This window comes from Typopeltis vanoorti, chromosome 12 (assembly GCF_054136105.1).
Source record: "Typopeltis vanoorti isolate ZY-2024b chromosome 12, IOZ_Tvanoo_1.0, whole genome shotgun sequence".
NCBI classification, from domain to species: domain Eukaryota; kingdom Metazoa; phylum Arthropoda; class Arachnida; order Uropygi; family Thelyphonidae; genus Typopeltis; species Typopeltis vanoorti.
In genome coordinates this window covers 105,560,591-105,579,216 of record NC_143560.1, presented here as the reverse complement: position 1 = coordinate 105,579,216, position 18,626 = coordinate 105,560,591, and the positions used below count along the sequence as shown (strand labels likewise).

At 36.8% G+C, this 18,626-nt stretch overlaps 1 protein-coding gene across 1 annotated transcript in view; it reads left to right on the top strand.

Moving 5' to 3' along the window:
- LOC150101107 (laminin subunit alpha lam-3-like) overlaps window positions 1-18,626 on the top strand; it is a 789,889-nt gene that overhangs the window by 672,168 nt on the left and 99,095 nt on the right. The window contains exons 54-55 of the mRNA XM_090402236.1: window positions 666-786; window positions 4,959-5,150. Of these exons, the coding sequence (XP_090258362.1) occupies window positions 666-786; window positions 4,959-5,150 (313 nt within the window). The remainder of the gene's footprint in view (window positions 1-665; window positions 787-4,958; window positions 5,151-18,626) is intronic.

Here is an 18,626-nt window from a genome sequence, read left to right as displayed (position 1 = left end):
GTAAAAATGGTCATTGTATTTAAAGAAATTTGCAGAGATTATTATTTGTATTAGTGAGAAGATATCTGATGGAGATAATTTAGTAAGTTCCTGTAGATTCTAGTCATTTATAAGCAGTGTGTGTGTGTGTGTGTGAATGTTGTTTAGGTACATCAACATTGGTATACAGAAAGGATGCATTATTTTATTATTTAGAAAGAATGCATCTAAAGGAAAGAAAATATAATTGGGCAAAATGGTGATTTGCTTAATGTGTTGAAAGAGTTTATCAATATTTTTAATCATGTGAATAGTTCAGTAAAGGTTTTAATAATTGTATGATAAATTTTGATAAAAGGGACCATTGTGGTGTGTTTGTATAATACAAGTGAAAGTGCATAAACCAGGCTACCTGGTTTATGTATCTTAACTTGTCCAAACTAGCAAGGGAATAGTTTGGACAATAGGCAATTTTTAAGCAGTGCATTTTCCTATTTTGCTTTTGCTTTCTTCTTTGAGTTGATATATATACATTTTTCGGTTTGTTTTATAATGCTGGGAGTAGGATCTTCAGTGACTTCTTTGTAATTCTTTGTATCATGAATGATGCCTAGAATTTTAACGTTAAGAACAACATGATTTTCAGAGGTTAAAAAAAACCTAAACATTTATTTCTTCTTTATTAGGTGGCCTACCATCACATTTACTAAATTTTTAGGATGCATGAAAGATCTTCAGATTGATACTACACCTCTTGATTTATCAAAAAGTGATTATTATGATGTAGAACCAGGATGTAAAGATAAAGTAAGTTATGAATAGTATCGGTCTTTTCAAACATTTGGCAGTTTCTATGTTAAATGTTTCTTTTAATTGTACATCTTCTTCTTCCTCTTTATAGCACTTTTGATCTGGCTTGTTGCAGAGTCTGGCATTGGGGGTGGGGTGGACAATTTTTTATGACTGTAGAAATGTGCATGTTCACAGGGTCAGTTTGCCTGTTCTGTGGGACGAAAAACAGCCTACCTCTATATGAAACTGGCTAACTCACCTTTAATTGAAAGAGATTAGATAAAGGTTCCTCACATCTTGGACAGGAATCGAACCCAGATTTTTCCAACCAAAGGGCTTTGTCTATACTGACTGAACTGTGGAGGCTCTTTCTTTTAATTGTACATAAACCTGATATGCAAGGGTGGTTCCATAAGTTTCCAGCCTGACTAACTTTTAGAGGTGATAGAAAGAAGACAACTGTGTCACTTTTCAACATTATCTCCCTTTACTTCAACACACTTTTCACCTCTTTGACTTAACATTTCTATGCCCTTAAGAAAATAGTCTGTACTTTTGTTTGCAAAACAGCCTAAAATTGCATCTTTCACCTCATTATCATCTGCAAATTTTCTTCCTTGAAGGTCTTTCTTCAGTTTTGAGAAGGGATAGTAGTCACTGGGTGCTAGATCTGGACTGTAGGGTGGATGCTCAATCTCCTGAAAGACACAGTCCTTCACAACAATAGCCATATGGACTGGAGCAGGCAAACATCATGACTCAGCATTCCTCGTCTCTTCTCCTTTATGGTGTCATGCAGCTTGTGCAGGAGTGAGGCATAATATTCTGCATTCACGGTGGTGTTCATTTCCTTGAGGTGAATCACCCTGACAATCTCAAAAGATTGCTGCCATGATCTTCTTGGTGGACTGAGTGACCTTGGCTTTTCTTGGTAGTGCTTTGCCTGGTTTGCACCACTCCATGGATTCCCTTTTGGAAAGAGGATCATAATAAAGGACCGTGGTTTCATCCAAAGTTGAATATCAGTATTACACTGGATTTTAGCACTTCTCTCTGGTTCCCTTGGCAAAGCTCTAAAAACTTGTGAGAACAGGTCACATGATGCTCCTTCTGAATTGAAAAGAGAAGTCAGGGCACCCACTTTGCACTGACCATCATGTGAAGCTTCTTGTGAATGATGCAAAGAATGGTTGCTATAGAAAGCCCCAACCTTGCTGAGATTTCTTTGAGCTTCAGCTGGCTGTCATTGAGTAGTTCCTCCTCAACAAAAGACATTTTCCTTAGTCATGACTTCCACAGGCTGACCATCATGAGGATTATCTTCGATGCTCTCTCTCTTTCTAGGTAAAATTGTTTAGCCCATTCCTTCATAGTGGAATATGAAGGAGAAGCTTCCCCATAAACATGATCCAATTGTTTGATAGCACTACATGAAAGCCCTTCTTCAGTGAAAAACATGATCACATCTGTACTCAATTTTTGACATTACAGCCACGTGTTAGTCAAACAAGTGCCTCCAACTGGATGATGCAAGTAAAAAGCTGAAACTGGTACACTTAGCTCCCCATAGATAGTGCTATCTATCAGCACACCATTTTAAAATTGACATGAATTTTGGAACCTACCTTGTATTATAACTGTTTACTTTTTTTTTTTTCTCTAAATCAGACTAACTTGTCTAAATTGTAAACAGAATAAGGAAATATGTATTTTCTTATTATTTCTGGAACTTCTGAAAAATAATGACGATAAGGATAGCAAGTATGTTCCATTCAGTATTTCAGAATACTGGAATAATAAAATCCTTGTTTCCTTATTTTTTCATTCTTAGCTTGGTATTTATCCTACTATTAGAAACACTTTCACACCATGTACTACTACTAATAATAATGCACCACATTGTACTTTATTTGTATTTATTTCATTTTTTTTTACATGAATAACAATGAACTGTTATAGTACATTAGGTACCAACAATGGGGTAAGGGTTATATAATTGAGAAATGTTGCTATAGAGCAAAGCATGGAACTTTTTCAAGCCACTATGGATCTTATAAGTAAGGATAGTGGTCATGCACTAGATGATTTTATCATCTAGTTTGTGGCATTCATACTGCCACATAGGATTTGAACCTGCAGCCTATTACAGAGTAATCATGTCCACTCAGCCAGCACTTGTGATAAGGAGATTTCTAGTCTTGTTGGATTCAAGTCTCTACAATAATCAGTAAAATTGTCACCACAGCCACTGCCCTTCTCATCTTGTTTGCCCTCCAAGGTAAGGTATCTAGAAGATACCTTACCTTGTATTTTTGTCCATTCATCCCCAACCCTCTTTGATTTCATTACGATGATGTTTTTGCTGTTTGGCCTCATTCTGAAAATGAATTTACCACTTTGCCACATTGGATCAATAGCCTTCACACAAGCATGGAAAAAGAAAACACTAGTAGTTTACCATTATTGGACATCCTTCTTACTTGGACTGCCTCCAGTACGCTGTCAATCAGTGTTTATCAGAAACTATCTTCACTGGCAGATGCATTCATCAAAAGTGTTCATCACACCTCAAAAAAAATTGGCATTTATCAAGTCATTAATTAATAAGCACATAATGTGTGTTTCTATCCCTCAAGCATATAACAAGAACTCCTCACTATCAAAATTTTAATGGAATTAAATCATTACAACCCTCATCAAATCCAACCAATAATTGACTCCTATGTTCTAACACCTAAGGATTCTTTGCCTGACCACCGAGTTACAATCCCTTATATTTTTAGTATCTCTGAACCTATTGGGAGAATTTTCAAGAACTATAGGTGGATTGATACAGTACAAAGTGCTTTGGACGATAGAAATATAAGATCTGATAATGTTGGAGTCTTGACAAGTAACAGACTGATTTGGAGGAAAATTGTAGATAGGAAATTAATAATGATGTAATTTTTTTCATGTAGTACTATCATATCCTGTACACCCCTTGAGGGTACATGGCAGGAATTTGATGATGATGATCACCTTAATTGCACATTTTCCTATCAACAAAATTTCTCATCTGTTACCATCTACAAAAAAAATGCAATAAAGAAATATGTGTGAAAATGAAAGTATTAAGAAATACAGTTCATAAAAAATAGACAAAACAACAAATATTTGACAGAGCAAAAAAAAAAAAAAAGAAGGGATAAAAAATCAGAATGGAATAAGCAGATAAATAGAACTCAATCAAAAAAAAAAAAAAAGAATCACCTTTCTTTAAGCTGGTGTTTAATAAATCCCTTGTGAAAGTTAGTGATGGATTGTTACCAGAATTAATGTAAAAAAAGATATTTCACAGAGTAGAGGGCAGCAAGGGTAGAAGTAGAGACCATTCATGGAAGCTGTATATATAAGGTGTGTGTGAGAGAGAGAGAGAGCAGGAGAAGGAAATGCATTGCCTGAAAGTGTGGTGAGTACGGAAACTGTGAATGGGTTTGAGGCACAGTTCAATGACCTTTTAGCATGAGAGAGTATAAAAATCTCATGATGAGTCCTTTGACTTCATGGAGGTCAGATAATAATAATGATGTAATTTGACATACTTTGGGCAGACAGGCCATTTTTTTGGGGAAAAAAATTAATGAATATCAGTATTACACTGGATATGTTCACCTCAAAAGTCTGGTCTAGCAGCATAGTAGTGGCAAAGAAAGTTGTGATGCCCTTTTACATCAGCTTAACCTAAATCTGAATGATTGGCTCCCCCCCCCCCCCCAAAAAAAATAAAAAAGTTTGGGAGATTGTCATTTTATGTAAACATTAAAAATAGTTTTAATATTATTTATTAATATGTGGCAACTATTTTTAATTGATGAACTGATTGTTGTTTGTACCTTGTTTTATGCCAGTACTTTTACATTTTTTGAAACAAATGCAATGTTAACTTTTGGTAAAGTAAGTTCTCAGTCATCAATTTTCTTGAACTGTGTATAAACACTTAGTACTCATGGGAATAAAATACTTTGTCTCCAAATTATATAATTCAGAGACTGAAGCTAAATGCTCAATAATTACTTTAAATCCAAGATCAATCAGAGTATTTATTTTAAGTTAATTTTTCAAATACTTAAAAAATTGTAGATTTGCAGTAAAATAATAATTTAAAAGTAAATATCATATTTATTAATATATTTTTATCCTTTCAGAATCTAAAAGTAGCCACATTTAAAGGATCGGGTTATTTGGAACTCAAAGGACAGCCATTTCTCTCAGATGCCAGCTTTGGATTCTCTTTTCTTACTTACCAAAAGGATGCACTCTTACTTTTGTCAACATTTGAAGATGAAAGAGAAATAGAAGCTCATAAAGGTTCCAGTTCATTGGAAGAAAAGAAAGGGGTAATTATTTATAAATGTTATAATAACAATTATCTGTATAATCAAATCATCAATTTATAAAAATGTACAATTAATGGACAAAACATTAGAGATAAGGTTGATGGGAAGTTAAACTGGCATCCCCATACAGAGTGAAATGTACCAATACCAAACACAGATGGTAAATAGGCAGACATCAGGCTTCCCAACAGCGCATCATAGTTGACAAACATGAGTAAATGTGGAAATCTTAGCGACTTTGATCATGGACGTATTATAGGCTCAAGAAGATGGGTCATTCTATCGCTCAAGTGGTAAGAGCCCTAGGGTTCTTGAGGGCAGCTGTGTCAAATGTCTACTGCAAGTGGTGACCAACCACATCCTATTGATGACTAGGATCGATGCAGACTGTTCAGGCTCATACAGACTAATTGCACAGCAATGGCAGCATAAATCATCTCCAACATCAAAACTGGATGTGATTTATGCTGCCATTTCCCTGCAATTAGTCTGTATGAGCCTGAATAGTCTGCGTCGATCCTAGTCATCAATAGGATGTGGTTGGTCACCACTTGCAGTAGACATTTGACACAGTTGCCCTCAAGAACCTTAGGGCTCTTGAGACAATACAGTGTATCCTGCATAGCATGGGCTATTAGCTGATGCCCTAATCATGTACCACTGGTGTCAGAACCATCAAATTGGACACATGGAGGGTGGAAGACTTGTGTGGTCTGATGAATCCCATTATCAGTTGTACTGAGCTGACGGGAGGGTGTGGCTCCTCTGTGATGGTTTGGGGAGCTTTCTCATGTGACAGGTCCCTTAGTGTGCCTAGAGAGGTACTTAAAAGCCTTCACGCATCTTACAGTTGATGGTCTGTTTCAGCAGGACGATGCACCATCCCACCAGGCCACAACCACCCAGGCATGGGTTGAGAAACACTCATCGTTTGGGCATATCCAGTGTCCCCCCCCCCAGGCTACTGGATTTAAATCTGATTGAATCTCTCTGGGATGCCGTAGAGCAAGACATCAGATCAATATATCTGGGACTGACATCTAAAGCTCAGTTTTGAACAATTCTGCAACAGGTATGGCTGGAATTACCTCTGCCAACCTTCTGACATCCGGTGGAGTCAATGCCTTGGAGAGTACAGGTTGTTGTTGATGTTAGAGGAGGAGGACCGATACACTATTAGGTTGGTATCTCTAATGTTTTATCCACTGAGTATATACAAGATGTTAATTATTGAAATTATTTTGTATCTGTATGCCTCTATTCAAAAATGTTATACTGAATGACATGAGAAGCTAACTGCATATAATTAGTCAGTTAATTTTATACCAAGAGGATATAAATGCATCATTAATTGAGTGATGTTACCTCAGTTTCGCCCCGTTCTATTTTTTTTGCAACATAATACATGCAATATAATATTAATATAGTATATATACATACACTGGTTTCCATAAATTAAGGAACAAAAAGAAAAATCATCATAACTCAAAAATTGTAGGATAAATTTATACAATTCAATGAAAAGCAGTTGATAACAGATGTGAAAGAAACAGCCACAAAAATTTTAAATAACTAGTTTAATTCAGTAATAATGGGTACGTGAAAATAACTGTCAAAATAAAGTTTAAAATGAGATTGTCAAAATGCCTCAAATAAGGAATGTGATGACTCTTCACAGCAATACAGTACTCACAACAATGCTTTATACTATTTATAATGTTATCCAGGAGCTCAGTTGGTAATAACAAACATTGCTCCCATCAAGGTTTGTGGAGGGGATTGAGAGCAGCAAAACATCTACCTAGAGCATCCCAACATTCTCAACAGAACTAAAGTCAGGAGACCTGACTGGCCATTTCATAAGTAAGATAGTCTTTTCTTGAAGATATTGGTTCATGAGCATTATTGTCTTCTAGGATAAAAGTCTCCCCTACAGCAGCCACATATGTATGAACTTAAAGATCCAGGACTTCATCTCTATAAGTTTCAACATTCATTGTTCTACTAGGAAGCACAACATGTTAGTGTGTCCACCCAAAGAGATGTCTCCCTAAACCATCGCATTACATCCACCATAAGTGTTCCTTTCACAGATATTAGAGAGATGATATCCCTGGTTCTCTCGAGATCAAAGCATGACTGATATTGCTATATAGAGCAAATTGGGGCCTCATCTATAAACAAGACCTGACCCTCTTCTCATTAGTCTTGACTCCAGTTTTCATGAAGCCTTGGCCCATTTTGAACATTCCCTCTCTCTCTCCCACCCTGCAGTGTGGGGATAGGGGAATGCAGGTCCTAGCTTACAGACTACCTTCATTAAGCCTTTTGTGCATAGTGAAAGATACCAATGTTCTTTTAGCCAATTTGGGTAACACTCATTTCAGTAAGCAGATAATTGGAGATATCAGTCACCCGCTGCAGTTGTGGCCCATGGTCCTTCTTTACTGTATTTCTGGGATTCTGTTTGTAACTGTTGGAAATGGTTCCACCAATTGTCAAATTTTTCCTAGGTTCACAGTCTCAGTCTGTGAGCCAAGGAATGACTTGCATGCATAAGAACTCTAGTCTTAAAGAGTCATCATCCAAATTCATTGGCTAAATGATGTCTTGCAACCATATCCAAGAATTTTACTATCACATCATGCCTTGTTCTCACTCCAGACATGAAATGGAATATCACTTCAAAACACCTTATGCTGTGGCTCCTTTACATACAATAACCAGACTCAGCATCAATTTTTATTTTTATATAAGGTTCCCCCCCCCACTCCCAGGTTATTGTGATTTTTCTCTTTATTCCTTAATTTATGGAACCCAGTGTATATATTCAATGTTCACTTACAACAAGAACTACTATTATGATGAATGGGTTTGTTAGAATGAACTCCTAGAAAGTTTTAGCCAAAGTTGCAAATTCACCATAAACCTTCCATTATAACAAACTGTTATAATGGAAGGTTAATGAAACTTGCGACAAGCTCACAATGATCTTCACTAACCATAGTAATCTCTGAAAATTGAATGTAGGTGTAGTGTGTAATAGATACATTAAAAGTAACGGGTTTGGAATACATGCTAGAGGGTATTGCAAGTCCGGCATCATTTCCTGCTGCATATTCTTAAGGAGTATACAGAATAGTGTAATAATATTTCAATAAAATTAAGTCTGCATTATTACTAGCTTCCCAGTTTCTTCCAAATGAACTGTTAGTTGTCAGGTCTCCAATATCAGTTACGTTTTCACCTTCTATGGCATTGTTAATTGCATCAGTTCACCTAGACAACTTCCAAGGATGTTCCCTTGTTCCCACCTTCTGCTCTATATATAATCCAATCTATATAAATCCACTAAAATCCCTTCACTAACTTAAACATCTCTATCATGTTAACTCTTTTCTGCCTATTCATTAAATGTTGCAATTTAGAATTCCTCATATTGCCTCAGTTACTCATCTCTGAACTTACATCAATGAAAATAAGTGACCAAATTTCCCATATGGGGTTGCTTAAGGGTCAACGCCACTGGGAGGAGACCTCTACATTGCCCTTCAGAAATGCAGAGCATCAACTGGGGCTTCTGACCTAATGTCCAATTCTCACCTTCATGTGATACACCCCATTAGTAAATATTTACTAGATATTGAACAAACAAGGATGGGCTGGCAATTTGGGACTTAGCCAACCAAACTGTACTCTCTATTGGCTTAAACCACAAATGCATATGATGTGATGAGATTTCATGCCAGCTGGGGTGCTGCCCAATTAAACAACGCTCCCGCTGTTTTCAGCAGGGAACCGGGACAAACAGTAAAAAGTCAGCTACTAGAACAAGCTCACCATCTAGAAGAAGAAACCCAGCATCAGAAGAACTGAAGATAGGAACCATCAATATAAGGACTATTAATGGAAAGGAAATCAAACCGAAAAGTACCACATATATATAATTGGCATTACTGAGACAAAGAAGATATAAACAAGTTAGATCTTACTAAATAACAAGTATAGGATGTTATATTCAGGCAATAAGGATCAAGGAAAAGAACGAGTAGCAATAGCATTCAACAACAAACATGAAGATAAACTTTGATTGAAAGGCACTTTCAAGTAGAGTCATGTGGGCAAATGTCAAAATGGAGAAATAGACAGTGAAACTTATTGTCTATGGTCTCACGTAGACCATAGACAATAAGTCTATGGTCTGTGTGAGAGAAAGCAGAGGAAGAATTTTTTGGGTCATTAGAACAGGCAGCTGACAAAGAAAATGGTGGTCATTGTTGGAGATCTAAACAGCAGAGTAGGAATTGAATCCCATGGGCATATAGGAATGTTTTCAGAAAATTTGGAGAAAAAGGCAAAGCTAATAATAATGGTGAGTATTTTCTCAATTTCTGCTCGAAACATGGACTATTCATTACTAATACCATATTCCAACATAAAGATGTGCACAAGTTCACATGGAGAGATGACAAGAAATAAGAAGAGTTTCATTGACTGTGTCATTTTTTTTGATAGTGATATCTTCATGCTGGTTCAAGATACACAGAGGATCGGAAATTGGAAGTGACCATTACAGTGCTGGGCAGGATACAAACATTACTGAAGAAAATTTGAAGCAGTTTGACAACAAGAGCCAAATCTTTGTGAGTGAAAGATAGTATCTCTCACTCACAAAGAAATATTCGAACGCCACAACGTAGTCTACAAATTTCCTTGTCAAAAAGACTGTGACGTCACCTACACTGGCTCTACAATTAGGTCGTTATGGACTAGACTACAAGAGCACTTCAGGGATTGCAATATTCCCATTCCAGGATATCTGAACACAAAAAAACATCGCAACATCAAAAAGAAAAACAGAAGACAGAAATTGCAGCTCACGCCCTTGAACTAAAACACATCCCCCAAATCGACAAAGCCATAATCATAGACAAACAAGACAACGAAATAGAATATCCGAAACTATTGCCATAAAATGCGATGAGAATTCTATCAACGTCCACCGCCCCTACCTAATTTCCGAATGTTGGGACATTCCAAAACTTACAAATTAAGCCACGCCTCCAGCCATTTAGCAACAACAAATGCCCTAATTTGGCAGATGCAACTTGCAGCCTTGACATAGCCCTACAGTCATTCCCACAAAGTTCCGACGATGGTCAGACGATGACCGAAATGGTCCACACCCCGTTAACCCTTGTCCCAGTTTCCACATAAGGTTACCCTTCGTTTCCCCCCATCTTCCTCCCCATCACAAAATAATATATATATATATATATATATTTATATATATATTATTAATAATAACCCGGGTTTCCTAACTTATTTCCCGCGTCTAAAGCGCACCCCCATGTTCTTTCCCTCTCCCCCCCCTCCCAGTTTATATACTTTATAAACCAAGGAGCTTGGATTTAACAAGGCATCATTAAACCAAAAACAAGGTATGTACAAAATTTTTCCACATTTTTTATTTCTGCCATAATTGCCTTCTATACTTGCCCATAATGCCCTAAAATATATATTTATATATATATCCTTTTTTGAGTTATGTTAGCCAATGTTTTAAAATACAGGACACTCCTAAACAAAAACAGGCTACAATAGCCGTTAATTATATTAATAGCTTACTTCAATCCCTTGTTTTCCTTTGAAAGTCTGTCATCCATTAATAGTTCTTCCAGAATCCTCAATTCCAAATGTGCAGGTAATATTTGGAATTGATTTTCTGAAACATCATGCTTTTGCATGTAATTTTGTATGGTACAGTATCCTTATGTGGTGGAGAATGATGTTTTGACAGGATATCAGGTTACAATGGAAAATTAGAGCAATCTCCAATAGTTTTTAAAGTCCACTGACGATGATCAAGTGTTTAATATTGAGACTCTAAATAATGATAAGATTGAAAACATTGAAGAAATAATAGAGAACTTACTGGAGAATTCACTGAAATTAGTAGCCACTTTCTAGTGAAGAAAGGAATCGAATTGCAACATTCTTTAAAGCCTGAGATTTGTCTAGTGTTTCACAGAGGATATTCTTTCATTATCTTACACTTATGTAGTAAAACACTCAGTATAAATTTGTATACTTAATCTCCTATTTACATTAGGCAATATCAGATGCAGTGAAGTACATGGAGCATTTTCAGAAACTACTACAGGAATATGAAAAGGCAGGGATTGAGAAATCAAATTCTCAATGGAATAATCCATTCATCTTAATTGAAAAAGAAAATGGAAGCCTGAGAAGTCTTAGATTTGAGAGCCATCAATAAGGTTACAAAGCCTGTTGATCTCCCACTTTGACTTAGGAATAATTAATCTGTTTGGAAGGAGCACAGTATTTCACAAAACCAGATTTAAATTCTGGCTATTTTCAGATCCCTTTGAAGAAAGAAGACAGAAAACACTCTGCAGTTACTACTAGATGGTAGAAATAGTAACTATGTAGGTTACTGCAGGTGCAAAAAATTCTGCCATTTCAATCTTTAATGAATGCTGGTCTTATCAGATATGTTGGGAAATGGAGTCATGTTTTCAAGATGATCTTTTAGTATATTCACAAGATTTGGATTGCAATTATAAAATCTTGTGGAATGTTTTAAAGAGATTAGATGAAGCTAATCTATCTTTAAATTGCTCTAAATGCCAATTTTCCTTAAAAGAAGTTGAATATTTATTATTATTATTACTTGACACCTCCAGGGAGTCCAAAGACTCATCGAGGGAGGGCATCTATCTACTCTACAACTCTCTCCACAATGAACCACAACTACACCAATGCCTTCCACCACTACCACTAGTATTTTTTTTACAGACAATCACAAACATCATGCCCATGGCAGGATTCAAACCCACAGCCTTTTGGCTGGAGAGCGAATACACTAACCACTCAGCCAACCAGGCCAGCATTATTTAGACCTTAAGATCACTAAAAAAGAATTATGCCAAGTCAGTCAAATGTAGAGAGTATATTATCAGCTAAACCTCCAAAAACATAGTTAAGCAGGTTTGCAAATTTCTTGACATGTTACATTTTTAGAGAAAGTTTATCCCTAATTGTTTGCAGTTGTTGAGATCCTTAGTGTACTTAACAAAGGAAGGTGCCAGATTCACTTGAGGTAATTCTCAACAAGATGCATTTGACAGCTTAAACCAGTATTAACTAAAGCTCCAGTTCTTACTTACCCTAAATTTGTTGAAATTTTTATCTTTCTGCTGATGCATCAAATGACTGCATTGTTGCTGTAGCTGTATTAGAACAGAAAGATGGAGATGATTTTAATCCATTAGCCTTTGTTAGTAGGAAATTATCAGGTCCAGAACTGAACTATTTGACCTTAGAGAAGAAGGCACTAATCTTTCCTTAGAGAAAATTTAGGTACTTGTTGTTAGGATAACATATTAAAATAAGATCCAATAACCAGCCTTTGTCATTCCTATGAAAGATAAAGAATCAACAGATAATTTGATGGGCACTGGAACTTTAGGAATATAATATTGATATGACATATTCCAGAAAAAAGAAATAGTAGCAGTTAACCTATCTCAATCTTTAGGATCTGAAAATGATTAATTATCTAGGGATAACCACTTGAATCAAGATGAGAAGCCATGTAATTGGTGAGGGTGACCAAGAAGTGATTACCTAGGTGGTTGCCAGCAGTGTGATGAAAGGGTATATGTGGAACTACAAGATTGGTGATTATAAGAAGTTCAGGAGACAACTTGCAGGTATAGCATGGAATGAGGAGTTGGATGGAAAGGAGATCAATGCTGCTTGGTTGGTATTCAAGAACTATCTGGTAGAAGCAATGTCCAAATGACTCCTAAGGATCAGAAGGTTAAATAAGGTAGATGCAATGAATGAAGAAATTAAACATGCAATGCAGAGAAGAAGAAAAAAGTATTATGGAGGCAACATAAGAGGAATGTCAATAATCCATGAGGAATACAAAGAATGGGCAAGGAGGGTGGTTCAGTTGGAAAGGGTAGTAAAAGTTCATTATGAACAGCAGTTAGCTAATGAAGCCAATAGCCTCTGTAGCGCAATTGGAAGAACGATAGTACGTTGCGCCATTCAATTGGAAAAGGCCTAAGTTCAATTCTCGTCATGACAAGAGGAATCTTTATATGGATTTTTTCAATCGAAGGCGAGTTAGCCAATCTCATACGGAGGTAGCAGGGTTTTTTTCTCCCGGAAACTGGTTTTTCATCCCGCATACAGACAAATCGGCCCTTCAGAACACACGCAATTTACAGACAAAAAATACTATCTGTGGTGGCAGTGGGTAGTAGATGGCGCTGATGTAAATGATTGGTAGTAGAGGATCAGTGTGTGTGTAGTGATGGAGATGGGGAGTTGTATAATAGGTGTCCTCTCGCGATGAGTCTTCAGACTCCTTGGAGGTGTCACGAATAATAATAAAAAGTAAAAATAAATCCTAAGGAGTTCTTTCGATAAGTAGCTAGCAAAAATAAGAATGATTATGATAGGATGACAATGATTGGAGAAAATGGTATAAGAACAATGCGGCAGAGGATATAGTCGAGATATTTAATGGGCAAATCTTTCATTCTTGTGAATGTGACATCATGGATAGTTTAGAGCAGTGGATGATGAGGAGAGATTAATTTTAAGTGAACAAGAGGTATATGGGGAATTGAGCAAACTTGATGTTAATGAGGTTGTGGGACTTGATGATATATCACCACATATTTTAAAGAAATGTGCAGGAAGTTGACATCTTCTGTCTTAACATATTTAACACGAGTTGTACGTTGAGTCAACTTCCAAATAAGTGGAAGGAAGGCAAGATTGTGCTGCTTCATAAGGCAGGTGAAAAAACTCAAGCATGAAATTATAGTCCTATCTTTGTGTCAGTTGTTGCGGTTAAAGTGTTGGAGAGGCTGGTAAGAACCAGGATACAGAATTGGGTTGATAACAATGGTATTATCTTTGATGGACAGCATGGATTTGGTAAAGGGAGGTCATGTTTTATTAATCTTACTTATTACAATAAGGTGATGGTTTCATTGGACAAAGGAGATGTATACACAGTGGTATACTTAGATTTTGCAAAAACTTTTGATAGATTACCACATGATAAGTTGATAGTCAAACTAGAGTGGATGGAGTTGAATATTAAACTAGTACATAGGATTGGAGATTGAGTATCTGATAGGTATCAACCAAGTTGTGTGGGGAGCAATATCCCGGAAGAGGAAGGTCATTAGTGGTGCCTCACGGATCTATTTTAGGGTCGTTGCTGTTTAACCTGTATGTTAATAATATTGGAAAATATTTGGATAGTGATATTCAGTTGCTTACAGATGATGCAAAGTTGGGATGAATTATGAGGAATAGAGCAGATGTTGTGGTCTTACAAGACTTGAATAGACCATGTGAATGGCATGGGAGTGGGAATACCAGTTCAACGTTGCAAAAGGTAAGGTTTTAGAATTTATGCTTGATGGGGATGTGTTGTTGAAGGTGGAGGAAATCTGAGATCTTGAAATTTGAGATCTTCTGGCAATGATGCAGAGGACACTGACTTGTAGAAGTAAGGGGATTCTGGTTCCCTTGTGTAAGGCTCTGATCATACCACATTTGGACTATTGTGCACAGATTTAGTCACCTGGGTTTCAGAAGGATGAAGAGAGAGGTCGTAGAGGGTTCATAGGTGAGTGATCAAAATTGTTTCTTATCTCTAGAATGCTGAATATCAAGAAAGGTTGAGACAATGCAATTTTCAGTCTAGTGGGTAGAAGGAAAAGGGATGATATGATATGATATGACGTACAAGTTCATAAGGGGTTACTATAGGATCAATGTTGAAGAGGTTTTTCGTGAAATAGTGGGAAATTGGGGAAGAACAAGAGGTCATTCCTGGAAGTTGTATGAGGAGGGTATGAGCAAGGAAGCGAGAAGCAGATTTTTTTGCACATGGAGAGTTGTGAATGATTGGAATGCACTGTGTGTGTGCACGCGCGCATCGTGCATGCTGTCTGCAGAGAATTTGAATGTTAAGGCAAGGTATGATGAGTAGTGTGCATGACAAAGGGACCTCCTAGATGAGTCACTGACTCCATGGGCACTTAGGATAATAATAACGATTAAATCATTTTCTGATTCTTGTGATCCCAGGAAAATTATTTTAAGGGTCACCTCAGCATATGGAAATTTAGTTCTGATTTACTTGCCTTAAGTATTCATCATGCCTATTTTTGGCCTTGATTTAAAAAAAAAAAAATCCTGCCTTATAATTCCACGTATATTCCCTTCTCTTTGATACTCCTGCATTTGTATTCATCCTCCAAGTCAAAACCACAACTGGGGGTAGAGATGCCATCTCAGTTATAATCAGTTCTTCTGATGCTATGACCAAATCCAAAACTCTTGAACCTCGTGTTCCTTCTACTACATGTTTCCTAAGACATTTGTCCCTCAAGACTTCTAGAAAATCCATTCCCTTATTACTACATACAGTTTTCTCTTTCCAATTTATACTGCTGTAGTTAAAATATCCCATAACAATCAGGCAGTGTAAAAGATATGGATGCGAGTTTTTAGATGTGTGGGATGTGTTTGATGGCAGAAAAGACTTGTATAAGAAGGATAGCCTGCATCAGAATCCTGGAGAAATTACTTCTTGGTGAGAGATCTAATGCAGAGAGTCAGAGAAACTAGATCATCAAGGGAGGAATGGGAAAAATGTGTTTGTGGAAGTTCAGCTATGGTGTATGCAAACGTGATATAGATATGAATGTCTTCAAACATGGTTATATATGTGGCAAAGGGGTGGAAAAATATGCTTTAGGTTCAGACGTTTTAAGTATGTCTGGGGAGGGAAAAGAGAAAATTCTAGAACAAGACCAAATAGATTGCATATCTAATTATAAGAATAGGCTAGGTGGTAATTTATCATGTCTATACACAAGGGGGGTTGAGTTTGTTGCTTTATTGAATATGATGTGGCCTAAGATTGTTGGCATTAGTGAAACCTGGCTATCAGAATCAAATATGGTAAGGGGGATCGAGTGTAATGGATATACTGTTTTTAGGAATGACAGAAGTGATAGGAGAGGAGGATGAGTGCTACTAATGATATCAGATAACTTAAGTCCAGTTAGGGTAGAAACACGAGAAAACAATGATTGTAACAATGTCCCATGTAGCTGTGAGTTTGAGTCTATCTTGTGTGAAGTGGAATTAATAGAATGAAATATATGGTGGAGAGGATGTTGCTATAGACCTGGCAGCTCAGTTGCAGGGGACGAAGAAATACATTGCCAATTTTAGCCTTATGGGTACCAAACGAATGATCATTATGGGTGGCTTTAATTTTCCAAATATTGTATTGGGGTAGAAGAAAAATCTCATGATAAGAAAGAAGAGGAATTTATCGAATTGTTGCGAGACAACTATCTCAAGCAGCATCTGAAAGAAGGAACTCGAGGTCAAAGAGTGTTGGATTTGCTGCTCATAGCATCAGAAGGGGTCTCTGTCAAGAATATGGCTATTTTACCACCAATTGGTGACAGTCAGTAGTGCGCTCAGGATTTAATCTTGGGGGGGGGGGGTCGAGTTGAGTAGACGATTTGAGAATACACACACTACACATCACATACAACCTATGACTGAGCATCTGCAATGATCGCTAATTCATGAATAGTATAGAAATAGAAGACACAATATAAATAAAATTTTAAAAAAATGAATTTTAATCAAGAAAACGTTTTTTGAAAAATTTTCTAGTGTTTTTTTTTTACCCTTTTTATTGTCACCAATGGTGCACCCCCTCCCGGGTGCACCATTGGTGACAGTGATCACCAAATGCTGTACTTTCTTGGGAAGTATCTAATTGTATTGATGCTGAGATTAAAACAGGTTACATGCTGAACTACAAAGCTGGAAATTATGATCAACTTAGAAGAATACTATCTTTGATCCCATGGTATCAGTTACTAAATGAGAAAAATGTCAGCAATGCATGGGAATCTTTGAAAAAGAGCTTAAATGAGGTGGTATCTGAATGTATCCATAGTGTTCGAAGAATAAATAGTTTGAGAGTGAAATGGATGTCCAATCTTATTAAGCAAGAAATTCACAAGAAGATAATGTGGAAAGACTATCGTGAGAGGAATTATGAAATATATAAAGCTCAGGCCAGAAAAGTAACGAGTATTGTGAGGAAAGCTAAATTGGAGTATGAAAAGAAATTGGCCATGCAAGCTAAAGGCAATCCAAAAGAATTTTATTGTTATGCTACAAGTAAAAGAAAGAATGAATGTCGAAGAATATCTGTATCGAATGTAGATGGTATGCGAGTGTCAGAAGCTAATGTTCAGTCAATGAGTGCTCACTTTTCTAAGATATATCAACCAGGTGTATGTAACATGGTGTACAGTAGCAGCATTGGATAAAGAGTTAGAGGTTCATGAAAATGAAGTTGAAGAGCTGTTGCATAACCTGGATAAGAATTTGTCTATAGAGACAGGTGGAATATCAACCCGTTTGCTAAAGGATTGTTCAGCCAAATTGGCTATGCCTTTCAGATGTTTGTATAACTTAAGTCTCAGCTCAGGAATGATACCACAGGAATAAAAGGAATGTATGCTAGTTCCATTGTACAAAGGTAGTGCCAAAACTGATGTGTCTAACTGCCAACCTATTAGTATCTCTGGTGTTATAGTGAAAATTTTAGAGAAGTTGGTAAGAATGCACATACAGAAATGGGTAGACAAACATGTTATACTCTGCAAGGAACAGCATGGGTTTACTAAAGGAAGGTCATGTTTTAGCAATTTGCTCATATTTTATAACAATGCTACGGCTGAGTTGGATAAAGGGAATGGATACACTATGATAATGTTGGATTTTTCGAAGGCATTTGATAGGATACCACATGAAAGGCTCTTGCATAAACTGGAGAATATGAGATTGGAATATAAACTCTTGACTTGGATCAGGGAGTGGTTGACAGACAGATATCAAGAAGTGGTATACAGTGGGTGCGAATCTGCCAGATTTAAGGTGACCAGTGGTGTACCTCAGGAAGGATCTAACATCGGATGTGCAATTGTTTGCTAATGATGTGAAGATAGGCAGGGAAATCAGGGATGCCACTGATATTCAGCAATTACAAAATGATTTGAATAGACTGGAAATTTGGACAAACAAAAATGCCTGTCAATTTAATGTTAGTAAGTGTCAAGTTATGCACTTTGGTGTGATTAGAGTTCCAGCAGCATATTATATTAGCAGGGTTATGCTACAAGAAACTGAAAAGACAAGGGATCTGGCATATTGGTGGATAAGAATTTAAAGTTCAAAGGTCACATAGCAAAAGTTGCAAATACAACTTAGAGGATAATTGCAATGTTGAAGCGAACCTTGACATAAGAATTGGAAGTCATTTTGCCTCTTTATAAGGCTTTGATAAGACCACACCTAGATTATTCTGTGCAGATT